The 20317-nt window shown below is 47.8% G+C and overlaps 1 protein-coding gene across 6 annotated transcripts in view; it reads left to right on the top strand.

Annotated features, from left to right (window-relative positions):
- Positions 1-20104, top strand: part of SERTAD1 (SERTA domain containing 1) — a 40856-nt gene extending 20752 nt beyond the window's left edge. The window contains exons 1-2 of one of the 6 annotated variants that reach the window (XM_033953681.1): positions 6834-6952; positions 18971-20104. In XM_033953681.1, coding sequence (XP_033809572.1) covers positions 18975-19763 — 789 coding nt within the window. In that variant the 5' untranslated portion in view covers positions 6834-6952; positions 18971-18974 and the 3' untranslated portion in view covers positions 19764-20104. The other 5 variants (XM_033953678.1, XM_033953682.1, XM_033953684.1 and 2 more) reach the window with 5 other exon arrangements.
- The last annotated feature ends 213 nt before the right edge of the window (positions 20105-20317 follow it).

Below are 20317 nucleotides of genomic sequence, written 5' to 3' on the forward strand. Positions count from 1 at the left end.
TACAACCCCATATAAAACAACCATCAAAATAAAACTGTAAAATATTTATACATATGCATCTGAATTCCCTTTTTATATATTCTGCAACTAGCACAGTGCGAGCCTGTGGTTTTAACCCGCGAGTTTAAAGTGTGTTCTGATGTTCTATAATCTGACTGCACAAAAAGCGTGTCTGTTCCATAATCTGGCTGCACAAAAATTGAAATCATTCCTTTTAAAATGTCCATTCGTAGGGCCAGCAAGTAAACTGCAGCCATCTCTCCCCCTTTATTTTGAGTTCGCTTGTGCGAAGAGCAAGTGCATGTGCAAATTGCATCTACAACCAAGGATGATCTGTGCAGGTGTCTCGATCGCTCTACAGCGATCCATCCAATCAGATCATTTGCTTGCAGAATCTGTTGTGAATCGGTCGTTTGGCAAAACTCAGCCAAGAAACGCCCAACAACGATCCAGATTGGCGAGTTTAGTGAATCTAGCCCCAACATGTGACATCGTTCAGCACAGTGTGTACATTAACCTTGATTATGGGTACATATTGCACTAATGTTTAGCAGCAGTGTGTTCAACCTTGGTCCTCAAGAGCAGGGGTGCCCAACGTGTCGATCGCGATCGACAGGTCGTTCTTTCAGGCGACCCCAGTCGATCGCACAGCAGGTTCCCTTCTTCCCTTCTCTTTTTTTCCCCTCCTGACTGGCCCGCCTCTTAAAGAACGCTGGCCAATCAGAGTGCTGGAAGGGCGGGGTGGGGGACGGAGCTCAGCGCATCACAAGAAATAGAAGCGCCTGTAATGATTGAGGTAAGAGCGAGGCCTAATGCTGCCCGATATACAATTTTAAAAACCCCAAAATCGGCCTCCCAATCAGTGGCGTACCGAGGTGGGGCAGTCTGCCCCCGCCCCGGGTGCACGGCTTGGAGGGATGCACAGCCGTCCGGGTCCTCCTGCCCTTCCTTTCCACCGGTCTGCACACGGGGCTCGCACCCGCCGCCCAAATGGTGCTGTTGGTTATCGCGAGACTCGCGGGAGTAGACGGCACCATTCGAGCGTCGGCGCGGGACCAGGCAGGCGCAAGCCCCGAGCGCGGACCGGGGGAAAAGAAAGGCAGGATGACCCAGACCTGGCCGGCTGTGCACCCCTCCAAGCCGTGCACCCGGGCGGATCGTCCCCCTTCTAAATCCATTGTACTTGTCTTTTATTCAGTTCCACTAATGAGCATTGTGACAGGCAGTTTTTATGGGGCAGTTCTTGGAAGTATTTCTTTGTTTTTCTGTGCCTAAGTATTCTATTAATTTAACTTCCTTATTCCTGTGGGGATCTCCAAAGGGGACGAATGGGAGACGGCCGGTGGCAGGTGGTACTTTAGCAATTCTTACAGGTTGCCATAGGCCTCAGGAGCTGTCTTCCCTCTGCTGTGGTCCTGCCCCTCCTCTAAGTCAGAGACAGGCTTGGGGCAGAGGGAAGACAGCTCCTGAGGCCTATGGCAACCTGCAAGGATCACTAAAGTACCAGCGATCCTCTCTGCAGACTGCTCCCTGCTGGAATTAGGTAAATGGATGTGGGGAGGGTAGGCCTTCCGGGGGGGGGGGAGTGCAGTCCTTCAAGGGGTAGTGCAGGCCTTCAGGTGGGAGTCAACCTTTGAGGGGGAATGTGCAGACCTTCAGGGAGGGTCAGGCCTTCGGCAGAGGGGGGCTGTATAATAAAAAAATATTTGAACATAAGTACAAAGTACACTCGGTGTGTATGTATATATATATATATATATATATAAATATATATATGTTTAGCATTTTTATTGTTGGTAGATCCAGTGGCGTACCTAGGGGGGGGCGGGGGGGGCGGGCCGCCCCGGGTACCAGCCCTAAGGGGGTGTTCCCGGCCTTGCCGTTCAGTCCCCCGCCACCCCCGAAGGACCGCTCGCCCCCCTGGCCTCCCCGCACCACCTATGAACAGCCGCAGCAGGATCGCGAAGTCAGCGTCAGCATCCCTGCGCTGCTTCCTACGACGCGATCCCGCCCCTCCTCTGACGTCAGAGGAGGGGCGGGACCGTGGCGCAGGAAGCAGCAGGGATCGCTGACGCTGACTTCGCAATCCTGCTGCGGCTGTTCATAGGTGGTGCGGGGAGGCCAGGGGGGCGAGCGGTCCTTCGGGGGTGGCGGGGGACTGAACGGCAAGGCCGGGAACACCCCCTTAGGGCTGGTACCCGACGCTGACTTCGCGATCCTGCTGCGGCTGTTCATAGGTGGTGCGGGGAGGCCAGGGGGGCGAGCGGTCCTTCGGGGTGGGTCGGGGCATCAGGCCTTCAGGGTGGGGCGGGCGGGCAGGCAAGCAGGCTTTCAAGGGGGAGGGGGTGACAGGCAGGCAGGCAGGCCTTCAAGGGGGGACAGGCCTTCGGGGGGGGGGGTGCAGACATTCAAGGGGTGCAGGCCTTCAAGGGGGGCAGGCAGGCCTTCAGGGGGGTGCAGACCTTCGGGGGGGGGTGTAGGCCTTTGGGGGGGTGCAGACCTTCAAGGGGGTGCAGGCCTTCAAGGGGGGAAAGGCAGGCAGGCCTTCAAGGGGGGGACAGGACTACAAGGGGGGGGGACAGGCCTACAAGGGGGGGGGACAGGCCTACAAGGGGGGGGACAGGCCTTCAAGGGGGGGTGCAGGCCTTCAAGGGGGGGTGCAGGCCTTCAAGGGGGGTGCAGGCCTTCAAGGGGGAGACAGGCCTTCAAGGGGGGGAAAGGCAGGCAGGCAGGCCTTAAAGGGGGGACAGGCCTACAAGGGGGTGGGACAGGCCTTCAAGGGGGGGACAGGCCTTCGGGGGGTGCAGGTCTTCAGGGGTGGGGTGTAGCCCTTCGGAGGGGGGACAGACCTTCGGGGGAGGGGGGTCCTGGTGTAAAAGTACACAGAGGGAGAGAGGGAAGGGGGGGTTCAAAGATACATGCATATGCCAGACTTTGGGGGTTAGAAATAATGGGTCTAAAAACAGAGGAGTGGGAGAGAGATGGTGCATAATGGGATTTAGGGAGGGAAGGAACAGAAAGGGAGAGAACTTGGAAACAGGGGATGGTGTGGAGGGGGGATAGAGATACTGGATAGGAGGATAGTTGGGAACAGAAAGGGAGAGATGGTGGATCCTGGGGTGGTGGGGAGTTGAGAAAAGGTGAATCTGTGGATGGAGACAAAAAAAAGGAAAGATGCCAGATCTCCGGGAGAGGGAAGGGAAACGGAAGGGGAGAACAGAGATGGCAGACGGATGGTTAGCACGGAGAAAGGAGACCCTGGCAAGCAAGACAACAAGAGCCTGGGACCAACAAGATTTGAATATTGATCAGAGAACAAAAGGTAGAAAAAATAATTTTATTTTCTGTTTTGTGATTACAATATGTTAGATTTGAAAAGTGTACATGAGACAGCTTGAAATGGGAACTTTTCTATTTTTGTGAATGGCAAGGCTGAGTTCAGTTAAAATATATGCTTTATAAGAAAATATAATAATGTGTTTTATAAAGTTTATAAGCATTGCTGGCATACTCGGTGAGGTGTTCCTAGTGTTGGTGGTGGTGGTAGCATGTCAGTGTGTTGAGAGGAAGAGGTAGTCTGGGAAATTCTGCTGAGCAAACTCTGGGCCCATTTCCACCCCCAGTTAGTCCACTCCACTCAACTGGTTCACACACTGAGTGGGTCTTTGGGTGTTATTTCTGGGTAGTTGTTTTAGAATATCTTCCAGTGGTTTGTCAGTATCTCCTTCTGGTCCAAGGAAGGAAACTTTGTCAACCTTAGCATTGACCTTCAGAATATGTTTGTAACAGCGCTGCTTGTGTGGCATTAGGCTATGTAGTGATCGAAAGAAAAAAACAGACCTTTGCACATTTTTGCACTATATGGTGGGTGTATGAGGAGATTCATTTCCTGCACAGTTAAGTCCATTTTTTCTACTGAATAATAGTATAGGTACAATGAAAGTAAATAGCAAAAATGTTTGAGTAGATAATTAAGGAAATCTTTTTCATATTGGTTGCTTATGGACTGGGAAAAAAGACTGTTCAAGCAAATGTCTCCAGAACTGCTTTAATGGAAAAATGTGATTTTTTTTTTTTAAGTACTTTGTGAAATTTATTGTTGTTGTGAAATTTATTGTTATACTTTGTTTAAACTTAAAAAGCGGTGTCATTAACAGTGAATCTAATCGAAAAATCGATTCAACAGGGTGAATCGGATCGAATGAAATATTTTTCTCTGAATCGGGCAGCACTATTGGCTACCATGAGAATGGGCTACTGGGCATGATGGACCATTGGTGTGACCCAGTTAGGCTATTCTTATGTTATGTTCTCATCTGTAGGGGCCTTTGTTTTCACTTCTTATTTTAATGTATTTTTTTCCTGGGAACTTATCAGTGTTTTTTTATAATGGGAACAAAAATGGAAGAGAATTAATGTGTGTGGAATGGGGGGGGGTAACTAATTTCTTCAGCTAAATAATTCAATCCACTTCAAACAGACATAGGAGAACTCACGCACCATTCACACACCCTCCAACCAAAAACGTCAAAAGAAAAAAACTGTTCGACAACCTCCTAGCCATTCGAGCTGCAACACTTGACCCCCAACTCTACAACCTATTGACCTCGACCACAAACTACAAAACCTTAAAAAAAGAAATAAAAACCCTTCTATTAAAAAAACACATAAAACCAAACTAACATAATCAGAACTGTCCCAAGCATCACCTGCAACTACTCCATATGTACTTCTGATGTCATGACAATTCAGACATAATTTATGTTATGTTATGTTTGGAATAATGGTTACATAAATGAGGTTCAATAAAAGAAAATTTTCTGTGGGAGCATTTGTTGGAACTTCTGTTATCCTGATTTCTTCTATCTGTGGGCTTTCTTTAGCTAACCTACTTATCTGGGGCTTTCCACTTCTGCAGCTGCCCTTTTCACGGTCCACTTTGCGCTTGCACTCTCTGGGGAGGGGGGGTTGGGTCTGGGCTTGGTGGGGTAGGTGTGTCTGGTAGTTTTGTCTGGGTGGTGGCTGGGTGTTTCTTGGGTGCTTGTTGTGCGGATTGGTGTGTCTGGTGAGCGGTCTGGGTGTTGTTGCTTGTGGGGGTTTTTTTCATTATAAAATATGGCTGAGGGTCTAGTCCGGCTTATTATTCTTGTGGGTTCTGGGGTGGGATTTGTTTGCTTGCCCCAAGTTTTGGCCTTTTGTTGTGTATTGCTATGCCTCTCATTGGCAATTTTCTCTTGGGAGAGGCTTGTTCATGCTTGTTGTTGCTGTTACTCTCATTCTGTGTTCTTTTTGATAATGTATAAGTTTCTGTACAGACCATGGTTGCTTGTCTGGACCTTTTGCCATTCTCAATAAAAATACTTTGGAAAAAAAAAAAAAAAAAAAAAAGAAAATTTTCACTGCCTGTTTCTATTCTGACCATTTATTCCATTTCATGGTTATTGCAAAAAAAAAAAAAAAAAAAAATTTTACATGAGGGGGGGGGGGGGGGTGTCAAAAAATGATGGGCCCCGGGTGCCACATACCCTAGGTACGCCACTGGGTAGATCATTTTGACTTGGTCATTTTAAAAGTAGCTCGCAAGCCCAAAAAGTGTGGGCACCCCTGCTCAAGAACTTCTCTTTAGATGGGGTTTCAAGATTTCTCCAATAAATATGCATGAGATTATTTGCATGCACTACCTCTACTGCATGTAAATAGATCTCATGCATCTTCATTGTCGAAAACCTGACTTGATAGGGCTGAGATTGGTTACCTGTGGTTTAGCTCAGTGGTTCCCAACCCTGTCCTGGAGGACCACCAGGCCAGTCGGGTTTTTGGGATAGCCCTAATGAATATGCATGAGAGAGATTTGCATATAATGGAGGTGACAGGTATGCAAATCTGCCCCATGCATATTCATTAGGGCCATCTCCCAAACCCGACTGGCCTAGTTGTCCTCCAGGACAGGGTTGGGAAACACTGGTTTAGCTCATCCACTCAATCCCCTGCTATAAATGTCACCATAAGCCACTGTGTATTAATTTGTGTAATGGGTCACCTATAAAATAGTTACATATACAAATTCTATGCTTGTTTTTATCTTTTTAAAGGCAAGTGGCCTTGTCATATGATACTTACTTCCACTTCCTTTGTAAACGTGTGTAAACTGCGCGAGCAGGGCAACACAGGGGATCCAGGGAGCGTTTTGTCAGTCCTAGTAATTGGGAGCTTGATGTATGCAACAGGATAAAACGCAGCATTTCGATCGATTCTGGGGGTGGTGCCAATTTTACCACTGGATTGAGCATTTAGTTACTAGACAGGAGAGGTGGGCAACAGAGATGAACAACTAAAATAAAACTACATCCTCAGTGTATGTGCACAAACAAGGAAGTAATAGTTATATCTAACTTTGCTCACGCCTCGGCAGTCATGACAACGCACGGCAGTCCTCACGGCCGCGAGGGAGATCTGTCACTTTAACAGCTCCCACGCTGCTTGGGTGACGTCGATGTTGAATCACCCTTCCTCCGCCCCCATAACACCCTCTTCGTTTTCAATGCCTACTCACGTCTTCCGGAAAGAAACCTGAAAGAGGTGGAGCTGATGGCCAGAACGAGACTTGGAACGCAGCGCGTCTCTCTCTTTCCTTTTCTGCTCAGTAGCGCGCTATTCTATTGGCCGACTCCCCTGACGGCATCCAATAGGAGAGACAAAGACGGTGCAGTTCAATTGAGGGGCGTGGCTGACGGCGAGTGACAGAAGGCAGAGAGTAGGGGCGGAGTCGCGTGATTGACGTCACAGGGGAAGTTAGTTTATATGCCCCTGACGGCTACCCGAACAGCTGAGAGCGGAGTGTGTTAGAGTCAGGGAGAGCGTGTGTATCGGCGCCCCACACTCGGCGCGATGCCACATTTTGATTGGCTGCTGGCGGCGTACGAGACCCTTCTTATTGGCCGGTAAGAGACAGGTAAGTTGCCGGGAGAGGAGACGTCATAGAAGCGCGTGGAGCCGGCTAGGTCGTGCCTATGAACATGAAACCGGATCGGGGTTTCATCTCTTACGGTTTAATAATGGCAGCTGCCAGCGATCGCTTATGGTATAATAACGCTTAGCAGCAGCTTAGGAATAGTTACTGGATGCTACTAGTGATAGATACATACTTTATGATAATCGTATGGCTATCGGATCGAATAGTGGAAGTTGCTAGTGGAGCTAATGTCTCTTGGGGGTGTAATCTTGAGATCTTAGCACTAGGTAATGAAACTCTTTGAACTAAGTAGATTACGGGACAGCAGCGAGTTTATTTCACAAAAGGAAGATCCCGTCTGAATGAGAAGACTAAAATGGTGGATCAGGGAAGTATAATAGATCGCCTGCCAGGACACTAGCAAGGCTCTTTGACGTTGCTCCTTACAGAAGATTAGTACAGTTGGGTGGTGCTGAAGTCTTAACACAGTTGTAGACTAGATGAAGATCTGAATGGCAGGATGCAGTGAATGGTAGTAAATGACAAAATGACCAGTAACCGGGGCTGGCTTTAAAGGTAGGGTGTGACGAAGGGTGTCTCTGGGAGCCCTGAGTGTATTCGTGCTTAGCTAAGAGTGCTGTAAGGCTCCCTTGCTGATCCAACCTGTTCTGAGCATGCGTGGCTTCTTGCCAGCCCAACTTGGCCAAGTGCACACCTTGCTGAAGTGCTGTATGATGGTGTGGTCTTCCCTCTCCACCCTGATTCAACTTGTTCTCTCTTGGGGGGGGGGGGGGTTGCTGCTGATACCTACTCCTTTTTTTCATAGGAGTTCTATCAATATGCCTCTTATCTCTCTGGAAGGGGGAGAGAGTGTGCCTTACTTACCCCAGGACTGCTCCTGCCAGTAGTAGATGCTCCGTTAGAAAGGTATACAGGGACTCAATGTAAATACCAGTCAGAAAAGGAATTATGTTAATAAATGAGAGACTGACTGTAATAGTATTGAATACCAGTGGGGAGAGAGCAAATGACTCCTAAAAACGCTCAGAAAAAGTGAAACTCTGAAAGGGAGGTGGATACCTCCCCTTGAGGCAAGAGTTTACCGTCCAATCATTGCATTTGCTTCGTAGAACATCACTTTCTGACCACTGGTAAAAACTAATATCGTTTGAATAAACTCTGTTAACTTGACAAAAAATTGTTCAAAGTACTTATGCACGACTCTTGCTCATTGGAACAATGATTCCATGCACTTAGTAGTAGATGCTCAGCATATCTTGGTATAGAAATTGGAAACCAAAACTGTAATAATTTATATTTAATACATAATGCTATGAGGATAGTTAGAGATATCAAGTAGATGATATGTTTAATGTACAGCACTATGTATGTCTACCAGCGTTATAGAAATAAATAGTAGTAAAGGAGATGGTGTGATAGTTTGCTTAGCTCTAGAAGGTAAAAGGTGGATGAAAAACTTGATATTGCTGTATTGTGAACTAGCTTGCATTCAAGCAGTTGTGTTAAGTGTCCATGTTTAGCAGCAGTGGTATGACTGCAGCATGCTTCCATGGATCAGACATAATTGTAATCCTATTACAGTTGTCAGATCTTTAGGGCAAGATCTTCACTAGTTTTTGTGGCTGTGGCATCAGATCAGAGAGGAATATGGCAATGTCTAGAATAGTCTCGTAAGGGAGGTCATGGAAGTCGACTTTAAAATGGACTTCAGATATAGTTGGAACAAACAAGAGGACATTCGGTAGGATCAGAGAATTAGAGAATGGGGAGTTAATGTTGGGTTAAATATGGGACTCTATGCTTATCTACCCAGAGAGGAAGACAACTGGGCAGACTGGTAAAGTAGTCCTTATCTCTCAGCATCTTTTTATGTAGCTTACCACATCTTACCAGTACAGTAGATTCTCTGTTAACTGGAACTCAAACATCCAGAACTTTCAAGCAACCAGCAAAAAAAAAAAAAATCAAAGAAATATTGTAATACATATTTCTCCCTTCGAATCTGTGGTTTCAGTATCTGCGATTTTTAATTTTTTTTTTAAAAAAAAGCTATTTCCAGACCTTCCCCGCCTCCCTCCCTGCATTCCAGACCCTACCTGGTGGACTAACGGGCTTTTAGGGCAGGAGCGATCTTCCTACGCTCCTGCCCCGTGCAGATCACTCGTAGAAAATGGCTGTGGGGAGTTCCTGTCGTAGTCTCGAGAGACTACGGGAACTCACGGCAGCCATTTGCTATGAGTGATCTGCATGGGGCAGGAGCTTAGGAAGATCGCTTCTGCCCCAAAAGCCTGCTAGACCACCAGGTAAGGTCTGGGATGCCGGGAGGGAGGTGAGAAGGTCCTGAAAGAGGCGGGGTGGGTCAGAGCCGGCCGAAAACTTATTTGCGATTTTTCACACTTCGCAGTCCGACTCTGCACCCAACTCCCTTCCAATACCGAGGAAGAAGTGTACTTTAAATAAAAATGAAAATAAAATCAATTTCTGGCAGAAATTTAAGTGTACAAAAGAAAAGGAATTGACCCCAAAATATCCACAAAGAAGAACATACCTTTATAGGACCCCCAGGGACCCCTGAAGAAGACTTTTTGTAGAAATTTAAGTGTAAACTTGGCATGCCACACCTGAGAACGGCCACGCTTTGCCTACCACATGTCCGGTAGTTTGTCTGGAACAGTTTATGGTATGGCATAGTATGAGGTATTATAGTATTAGTTAGGTCTATTTTTAATAGTAACTCTCAAGCAACTAGAAATTACATTTATTCAGCATCTACCAATCCCTATGGGTGCCGGTTAACTGAGAGTCTACTGTAGTTACAAGAGGTTGGTAGTGATGTCCCTTATGATATGTAATAGGACCTACCAGTGATGTTTTGTCTCATTGGATGTATGGGATGGGATAGATGATAAGTTACTTATATGCATAGCTGAATTTCAGATTTAGGTTTTTAAAAAAATGTAATTTATTGCCTATCCAAATTTGAGCATGTGGCAAGTTTATAAATTCACGTACTGTAGGCATTTCATTTTTTTCTGAAAACTTACAATCTTAGGCAGTTATTTATAAAATTTTCAATGCTTTTGTGTTGGAGGTGGGGTGGGGGTGGGAGAATGCTTTCATAAATAGGGCTCTTAGCTTGTATCTGAGGCAATGAAGGGTGAAATGACTCCCTGAAGGTCACAAAGGACATCGGAGAAGCAGCTTTTTAGTTTTATTTCATTCTGTTAAATGATTTACTTGTGGTGCAGGTAGAAGAAGTGTACTGAAGAGATGCTGTGGAAATTAGGGGTTCTGCACCGATATGCTGGACGTGGCGAGTGCCTCCAATAATGGGCAAAGATGAGACTCTGGGAAGGGTGAATAAGTTGTAAGAAGGCTTGGCGATGAGGTGAACATAGTCTTTAACAAACTGAGTGTATTTCATGTTATGATTTTTGCCATAGTTTGAAATTACTACTTTTATTAGTGTTAAAATGAATATGTGGTTTGTAGTATGTACAAATTAATTTCAGGTATGTTTTACATTGTTGATTGTAAGGGTAATCTGAATCAGTGGGAATGACTAACTAGGGTGAGCAAGGATAATCAGTTGAAGACCAGCAACGGTACTCAACACAGGCCATGTTTAGGTTTAAAAGCCTTCCTCAGAAGGCCTAGTTAATAAAGGCGCAAGACAAATTTTTCAAGTGAGTGTATTCCTTTGGTAATCTGAACAGTCATTTTTCAGAGAAACAGTGTCTGAAAAAGAGCGAGTCCCATTGCCTGTTTTCAATTGATTATACTATTAATAATAATTTCTTTAGCACTACTAGACATACGCAGCGCTGTACATCAAAACACAGAGACAGTTTCTGCTCAAAAGAGCTTACAATCTAGTCAAGACAGACAGACTGGACAAGAAGGTGCATAAATGCACTGTACTCAGGTGGAGGAATTCCAAGACAGATATTGGTGCTTAGAAGGTGGGTTGGAGTTTGGAATTGAACTTATGTAAGGTGAGGTGTACACCACTGCTCAATAAGGAACATCCTTTGATGAATTCCTGGCTTACCTGTTTGCAAGTGCAGAGCATACATTGGGAATGAGAAATGTGTTGGTTTACCTTTGGTTTTCTTCTTTCCATGGAATATAAAACATGCGACAATGTAAGACTTACACTGGAAGAGACATGACTGCTAATGCTATGTTATAAATGTTATAAACTAAGTAATAGAATTTGTTTTGCTTGATGTGTATGCGGGAGATTATGGATTATTTGAAAAAAATTATCCTAAAGTTTAGAATCCATGACAATATTGTAATTCTTCCTGCTGTTATATTCTAGTGACTGAATGTGTATTTCCTCGCTGACCATTTGCAACATCTACTTTCCAGCTTGATGCTTAATTCACAATTGTTAAACCTAAAGAATAGGTTCTTTGGTTAAAGGATCTGTGGAGCTGAGATATTTTGTTCCATCTTGAGGACAAGGTCTTTGTGGTTTCACAAGTTTCACTATAAAATAAATTGAGATTCACATGCCTTTCATTCTTGTTAGAGAAGGGTAATATTGGTATTAACCTACAGAAGATAACATGCATATAAGCGTGCGTTTTCAGAGAGAATATACCAGTTACTGTGGTGGCAACACAGTGTTGCCTAAGGGCTGTGTAAAGAGATGGGAAATTTAGGGACCTGTATTATAATCCTGAGCCTACCACCACCAGTGATTAAAGCTACAGCCTCAGCACTCTGGGTTCAAACCCACCTTGCTCCTTGTGACCCTGGGCAAGTCACTTAATCCCCCCATTGTAAGCTCACTGGGACAGACAGGGAATTATTCTTGAGTAACTGAATAAACTCATGTAAACCGTTATCCCAGGACAAGCAGGCAGCATATTCTTAACGCATGGGTAACGTCACCGACGGAGCCCTGGTACGGACACTTTTAACTAGAAAGTTCTAGTTGACCGGACCGCGCATGCGCGAGTGCCTTCCCACCCGACGGAGGAGTGCGTGGTCCCCAGTTTCTTCGTTTCCGCGGAGCGAAGAAGACGCAAGTGTTTTCAACGGCCGTTGAAAAATCAGTTTCTGCCTTCCCGCTCGCGTAATTTTTTGTTTTTTTTCTCTATTTTCCCTTCGGGTTACTTCTCTTTTTATTTTCAAAAAAAACTCGTCGAGTTTTCTTTATTTTTTCAGGCCGGCCCCGGCGGGGCCTGTTGCCACCATACAGGCCTCCGTCTTCGATTTTGTGGAGGCCGTGTTTCCCTTCATGCCCCCTCAGCCGGGCTTTAAGAAGTGCCAGCGGTGTGCACGCCCGATCTCTCTCACTGACCTGCACAATTGGTGCCTGCAGTGCTTGGGTCCGGATCATCGGGCTGACACCTGCACCCGCTGTGCTACTCTTAAAAAGCGCACATTGAAAAATAGGCAGATCCAGCAAAATATTATTTTCGGTACCGGATCTGCCATGGAACCTGCTGCGACATCGACGGCACCTCAAAAGTCGGCACCGACTACTTCGACGCCACCGGATCCTTCTTCAGGGTCGCTGGCCCCAGGTAAGCCGGTTAAGAAGCCTTCCACTTCCCTTGAGCGCCCTCCTGCCACGGCTGCGATTCCGGTCCTTCCGGCACCGCGCCGACCCCGTAAACGCTCCGCTCCGATATCGGTGAGTGCCTCGTCATCGGCCTCGTCATCGCCGGAGCGTGGAGCGGCACCTATGGTACCGAAGAAGAAAAAAGCGGTACCGGTGCCTCCCCTGGACGACTGTATCGCGGCCATACTCCAAGCCCAATTGCAAGAGCAGCTGCAGCAGAAACTCCAGCACCTGTTGCCGGCGATGTTGGCCCCACTCCTTCCGGTACCGGACCGGTCCGAGCCTCGCCCGATCCCATCAGTGTCGACCCCCTCGGTACCGCTTAACACTTTCATGCCAGTGCTCTCGGCTGAACCACACCGTTCCCAACCTACGGTGCAGGCCCGCTCTGATACCGACCCTTCCCGCTACCTGGAACGGCACCGGTCTTCCTCTCCCGGTACCGCCTCGGTACGCTCCAGCAAGTCTCTCTCCAAGACCCGCCATGCCGAGCCCTCCACACCGACGTCCCGCCGTGCGCACCCTGACATCAGGGACCCGGACTTATGGGAAGAATCCCCGCCCGGTACTGAGGAAGACGCTTTGTCGACAGACGAGGAACCCTCGGTGGCTGATACCGGTTCAAAACCCGAACAGTCCTCTTTCACCAAATTCCTCAGGGAGATGTCGACGGCTCTTTCCATTCCCTTAGAGTCCGACTCTAAAAAGTCCCAGGCTTTTCTCGATGCCCTAGACTTTGAGCAACCTCCCAAGGAATTCCTTAAGTTACCCATCCACGACATCCTACGGGAAACTTTTTACAAAAACTGGGAGAACCCCCCTCACTGTCCCCGGGGCCCCTCGCAAACTGGATAGCTTGTACCGGGTCATTCCGATCCCAGGGTTTGACAAGCCTCAATTGCCCCATGAATTTCTCCTGGTGGAGTCCACCTTAAAGAAAACTCAGGGCTCCAGTGTCTATGCCTCCACCCCTCCTGGCAGAGAGGGGAAAACTATGGATAAGTTTGGCAAGCGCCTTTTCCAGAATGCGATGCTAGCCAACAGGGCAAATAATTACACCTTTCACTTCTCCTTCTACATGAAGCATCTGGTGCAACAACTCTCCTCCTTACAAAAATACATCCCTGAACGTAAGGTCCCCCTCTTCCAACAGCAAATTTCCAGTCTGCTCCAACTCCGGAAATTCATGGTACGCTCCATTTATGACTCGTTTGAGCTGACCTCTCGAGCATCTGCCATGGCTGTTGCCATGCGGCGTCTGGCCTGGCTGAGGGTTTCTGACCTCGACATCAACCATCAAGACCGCCTGGCTAACGCACCTTGTCTTGGTGATGAACTCTTCGGGGAGTCCCTGGACTCAACAACCCAGAAACTCTCGGCACACGAGACCAGGTGGGATACTCTAGTGAAACCTAAAAAGAAGACTCCGCCTGCTCGCCCCTACAGACAGCAGTCTTCCTACCAGCGCAGGTAGACCTCTCAACCCGCCACAACAGCAACCTCGCCGACCTCGTCACCAGCATCAACCTCGGGCTCGCTCCCAGTCTCACCAACCTGCCAAGCCTCTCCCTCCGTCAAAACCATCTCAACCCTTTTGACTCTTTTCTCCAGGGCATGGCCAGTCTCCCACCATCATTGCCTCTTCCTCAGCCTATCGGAGGACGCCTCCAAGTTTTCCTCAGCCGTTGGGAGGTCGTCACATCAGACCAGTGGGTCCTCAACATCATTCGCCACGGCTACTCTTTCAACTTTCAGACTCTTCCACCAGACAGTCCTCCCATAGAGTCCGCTTTCCACTTCTCCCAATCCTCCCTCCTCCTGAGGGAGGTCCACTCCCTCCTTCTTCTCAACGCCATCGAAGAGGTACCCTCAGACCAAAGGGGTCAGGGATTCTACTCCCGCTACTTCCTGGTTCCCAAGAAGACAGGAGACCTCTGTCCCATCCTCGATCTCCGGGACCTCAACAAGTGTCTGGTCAAGGAAAAGTTCAGAATGCTCTCCCTTGCCACGCTTTATCCTCTTCTCTCTCAACATGACTGGCTATGTTCCCTGGACCTCAAAGAGGCCTACACTCACATTCCAATCAATCTGACTTCACGTCGCTACCTCCGATTTCAGATACAGCACCGCCACTATCAGTACAAAGTGCTACCCTTTGGCCTCGCATCATCGCCCAAGGTGTTCACCAAGTGCCTTATTGTGGTGGCGGCCTTTCTCAGGTCTCACAACCTCCAGGTGTTCCCCTACTTGGACGATTGGTTGGTGAAAGCACCTACGTCTCCACTTGTGCTACAAGCCACTCAGCACACCATCTCCTTCCTCCATCTCCTGGGGTTCGAGATCAACTACCCCAAGTCGCATCTGCTTCCCACACAGCGACTTCAGTTCATTGGAGCCGTTCTTGACACCACTCTGATGAGGGCGTTTCTCCCCTCCGACCGCCAACGGACCCTGCTCCACCTCTGCCGTCAGGTGCTCCTTCATCACTCCATTCCAGCTCGGCAGATGATGGTCCTCCTGGGCCACATGGCCTCGACGGTCCATGTGCTTCCTCTGGCGCGACTCCACCTCAGGACACCTCAGTGGACTCTAGCCAACCAATGGTCACAGACCACGGATCCTCTTTCTCATCCCATCTCTGTGACATCGTCTCTTCAGCAATCTCTTCAATGGTGGTTGAACTCCTCCAATCTTTCCAGGGGTCTACTCTTTCATCTACCCCCTCACTTCATGATCATAACCACAGATGCCTCCCCCTATGCATGGGGAGCTCACCTGGGAGATCTTCGCACCCAGGGACTCTGGCCCCATCAGGAGCGTCAACATCACATCAATTTCCTGGAACTCAGGGCCATGTTCTATGCTCTCAAGGCCTTCCAGCACCTTCTGTACCTTCAGGTTCTTCTCCTGTGCACAGACAACCAAGTCGCCATGTACTACATAAACAAGCAAGGCGGCACCGGATCTCCCCTCCTCTCTCAGGAGGCCATCCGCATCTGGACTTGGGCCACGGCCCACAGTCTCTTCCTCAAGGCTGTCTATATCCAGGGCGAACAGAACTCCCTGGCCGACAATCTCAGCCGCATCCTTCAACCTCACGAGTGGACTCTGGATCCTCCCACACTCCGCTCCATCTTCGCTCGGTGGGGCACTCCTCAGGTGGATCTCTTTGCAGCTCCTCACAACCATCAGCTGCCCCATTTCTGTTCCAGACTCTTCTCTCCTCATCGTCTGGCCCCGGATGCATTCCTGCTCAACTGGACGGATCGGTTCCTCTATGCCTTTCCTCCACTGCCTCTGATGTTGCGGACGTTATTCAAACTCCGCAGGGACAGAGCCACCATGATTCTCATCGCCCCTCGGTGGCCTCGCCAACACTGGTTCTCCCTCCTGCTCCAGCTCAGCTCCAGAGAGCTCATTCCTCTCCCTGTGTTTCCTACTCTACTTACACAGCAGCATCAGTCTCTCCTGCATCCCAATCTGTCCTCGCTCCACCTGACAGCTTGGTTTCTCTCGGGCTGACCTCTCCAGACAATCTGTCTCAGCCTGTCCGTCGTATTTTGAATGCCTCCAGGAAATCGGCCACCCTCCAATGTTACCATCAGAAGTGGACCCGGTTCTCCTCTTGGTGTCTACTACATCACCACGATCCCACCTCATTGGCGGTGGAAACTGTACTAGACTATTTGCTCTCTCTGTCCGACGCTGACCTCAAGTTTACCTCAATCAGAGTCCACCTCAGTGCCATCACTGCGTGTCATGAGCCTATCCTCGGAAAACCTCTCACGGCTCATCCCCTGGTTTCCCGGTTCATGAGGGGCCTCTTCAATGTCAAACCACCTCTGAAGCCTCCTCCAGTCGTCTGGGACCTGAATGTGGTTTTATCCGCCCTCATGAAACCTCCTTTTGAGCCTCTTGCCACAAATTCGCTCAAATTTCTTACGTGGAAGGTGCTTTTCCTCATTGCCATCACCTCTGCCAGAAGGGTTAGTGAGCTGCATGCACTGGTTGCCGACCCACCTTTCACTGTTTTTCACCATGACAAGGTGGTTCTGCGTACCCATCCTAAATTCCTTCCCAAGGTGGTCTCGGACTTCCACCTCAACCAGTCCATTGTGTTGCCTGTCTTTTTCCCTAAGCCCCATTCTCAAACTGGGGAACAGGCGTTGCACACGCTGGACTGTAAGCGTGCCTTTGTATACTACCTTGACCGTACCAGGGCTCACCGCTCGTCCCCTCAGCTCTTTCGGACCTTCGACCCTAACCGTCTAGGTCGTCCTGTCTCTAAACGGATGCTTTCCAACTGGCTTGCTGCCTGCATTGCGTTCTGTTATGCTCGGGCCGGTCTCTCACTGGAAGGTGCTGTCACGGCCCACAGGGTCAGAGCTATGGCTGTTTCTGTGGCTTTCCTCCGTTCCACGCCCATCGAAGAAATCTGCAAGGCTGCCATTTGGTCCTCAGTTCACACGTTCACTACTCACTACTGTCTGGATACCTTCTCCAGACGGGATGGACACTTCGGCCAATCTGTGTTGCATAATTTATTTTCCTAATGGCCAACCATCCCTCCTTCCCTCTCTGTTCGCTTAGAGGTCACCCATGCGTTAAGAATATGATGCCTGCTTGTCCTGGGATAAAGCACAGTTATTTACCGTAACAGGTGTTATCCAGGGACAGCAGGCAGATATTCATACGACCCACCCACCTCTCCGGGTTGGCTTCTTAGCTGGCTTATCTTAACTGGGGACCACACACTCCTCCGTCGGGCGGGAAGGCACTCGCGCATGCGCGGTGCGGCCAACTAGAACTTTCTAGTTAAAAGTGTTCGTACTGGGGCTCCGTCGGTGACGTCACCCATGCGTTAAGAATATCTGCCTGCTGTCTCTGAATAACACCTGTTACGGAAAGTAACTGTGCTTTCTGAGCTCTCTTGGGAGAACGGTATAGAAAATGGAATAAATAAAGGCAGGTCCCACACATAGAAGTGTAAGCTCCGGGGAGAAGGTACTTTGTGTCCTTACGTTGTACTTTAAGCTCAGAATGAATTGGAATATCACAGACTGTAATTATAAAAACCCAAATCAGGCTTGCTGGTAGTATTATGCAGAGGACTCTATTTAGATTCCTGGTCAGCTTTTCCAAACTTGGGTCTGTTAAAACGAGCCACCATCCATGCAGTGGCTAGATTTTAAGGCCTCTGATTGCAGGTGTCCTGCGGGAACATAAGAAACGCCTTCACCGGATCAGACCGAGGTCCATCTAGTCCGGCGATCTGCACACGCGGCGGCCCAATTTAGTACTCCTTTATGGAGTCCCGGATTTACCGTATCCCTCAATATGATATGCAAGAAGGTGTGCATCCAACTTGCGCTTGAATCCCAGCTTTAGAGACATGCACTATGTATTTATTTGTATACACCTAATACTAACTGTAAATGGTGATATATCAAATCAATCCAATCCAACCCTGAGGTTGACTGTGCTGGAAACCCAAAATGGTTTGGTCAAGGAGCCCAAAAATCTGAAAATTTTGAAGAAAAACTCTCCAGTATTTCAAAGCTGGGTAGCAGTGCTGCATCGAAAGGCACAGAGGCCTCTGCAGGGAATGGATCTGTGGCTAGCAAGAGATAACAGAGTAATCTTCTGACCCTTCCCTCCCCCAGTCATTTGAACTGATCCTCCATTGTTATAAAACTTAACCATTTAACTAGAATGACAGGTGTCTTGTGCAATTAAGTTCACTTTCGAAGCATATCCATTTACAAGGCAACATTGAAAAGAATTGCTGGCTATGAAATACATTATTTCATTCTCATTAGTATAGAGCAACCAGGGTGTCTATTTATAGCAATCCAGCAGGTCTGCTCTGCTTACTGTCCCTAGAGGGAGAACCCTGGTTTAGTGTAGCTCATAAAACCAAAGAGAGATATACCATAAGTTATCCCAGGTTCTTGCAAACCCAATCTGAACATAAATTACAAACTGGGATATTACATTCATAAACTCCACTGCAAGCACGATAATGGAGAAAGCATCAGTTTCCTCTGAACTGGAGAAAATCTATGAATTCTTACTTCAGTGATTCCCAAACCTGTCCAGAAGCAAACCCTGGCCAGTCAGGTTTTCAGGATATTCACAATAAATATGCCTGAGATTGATTTTGATTTTTGTATGTACTGCCTCCTTGGTATGTAAATCAATCATATGAATATCCTGAAAATCTGCCTGGCTAGAGTCTCTTTCCGTCCCCCTCCCCCCCAGGATAGGTTTGGGAACCCCTGTCCTACTGGATTCAAAGATTTTTGGATGCAAATGGACTCATTAAAGGCCCTTGTAAGAGCTTGCTTGAATCAATGTTGGATAAAATTGCTTTGCTCAATTTAAAACAAAAATTAAGTTCATGCATTTTTCTTTCCTAGATTCATGTTGGCCAAAGGCATTAAACGAAAGTACAGTGAGATGAGCGGCAGGATGGATTTTCCTCCAGATGCAGTGGGAGCTTGCCGGGACCCAGTGACCACTGTGCCTTCACCCTCTCTGCTAAACCTCTCTCTGCTGAAGTTGCATCGGAGCTTAGGCCATGTGGAGCCCAATTTACGTCATCTGGTTCTTGTGGCAAACACCTTGCGTCGTCTACAAGGCGATGTTCGAGTAGAGCCGAACGGCCAGGTAAACACCTGGAGAGTAGCCAGCAGTCCAGCACCACTGATGACATCCTCCAGGGAGGACTTGGATGTCTGTAGGAGACAGATCCAAGGGGATGACCTTCTCCTGTCCAACTGTGATACCTCCTGGTACTCCTCTGTTTCTACCATGCTGGAAGACTTAAACCAAGTGGAAGGGCTGAGTAGCAATTCTCACCCCTTACCACTGGCAGATGATCCCATTGACTCTTTGAGGATCAGTGGAGGGACCCTGGAAGGAGCAAAACCAGAGCCCATTCAATCTGCTCCTGCCACACCTGCACCTTTAGAAATCCTCAGCTCTAGCAGCTACTTGTTGGAGGAAAATTTGCAGGACATCTTTGAGGACATCGATACTTCCATGTATGACTGTGAGCCATGGTCTCCCTCTAGCCTAGTGAATTTTAAAGCATTCTCCAACACAGAGGACACTGAAGTAAAGCCTTTGACCAGTGGACAGAATGGGAAACTGGAGCTGACAGAACTGGATTATTTAATGGATGTACTTGTAGGGACCCAAGCCTGCTGATAAGATTGGCAGAACTGGGCAATCGAACAGTATTAAAATCAGCTTCCTACATCATGGTGTGTTAGATGGGTGTAAATAAGCAGAGCAGGGGATCTACTGGCCCCCAAAGCCTCTTTACTCTAATTTATTTGTACTGGAAGGGTTGATGAGATTAATTTAAAAACCCAAACAATTCAGGACTGCTGTCTGAAGGTTAACTTGGGACTGTATGATAGCGCAATCCTCAAAGTGCCCCCATCTCCCCAAGTCTGGGTAATACCAATTCCACTGGAGTCTCAAGAACAAAGCCTGATAGCCAAACTCTGCATGTCCCAGTTTAATGCTACTTTGGGGCAGAAGTGTACAAAGTGTTCCCTTGGGTGTGGCTTACCAAATGGAACAGGTGGTTATATGTTTACTGTAAAGAAATTAGCAAAGAAAAGTTATTACCAGCAAGTAATTCTTAAGATGGAGGTATATCATGAAGTGTTATATTTTTAATATTTAACTTATGTAAAGCTATGTAGCTCGGACTGCTTTAATCGCTTGATGTGGAGATAGCTGCACAGCAGTGG

Source organism: Geotrypetes seraphini, chromosome 8, assembly GCF_902459505.1.
Source record: "Geotrypetes seraphini chromosome 8, aGeoSer1.1, whole genome shotgun sequence".
NCBI lineage: Eukaryota > Metazoa > Chordata > Amphibia > Gymnophiona > Dermophiidae > Geotrypetes > Geotrypetes seraphini.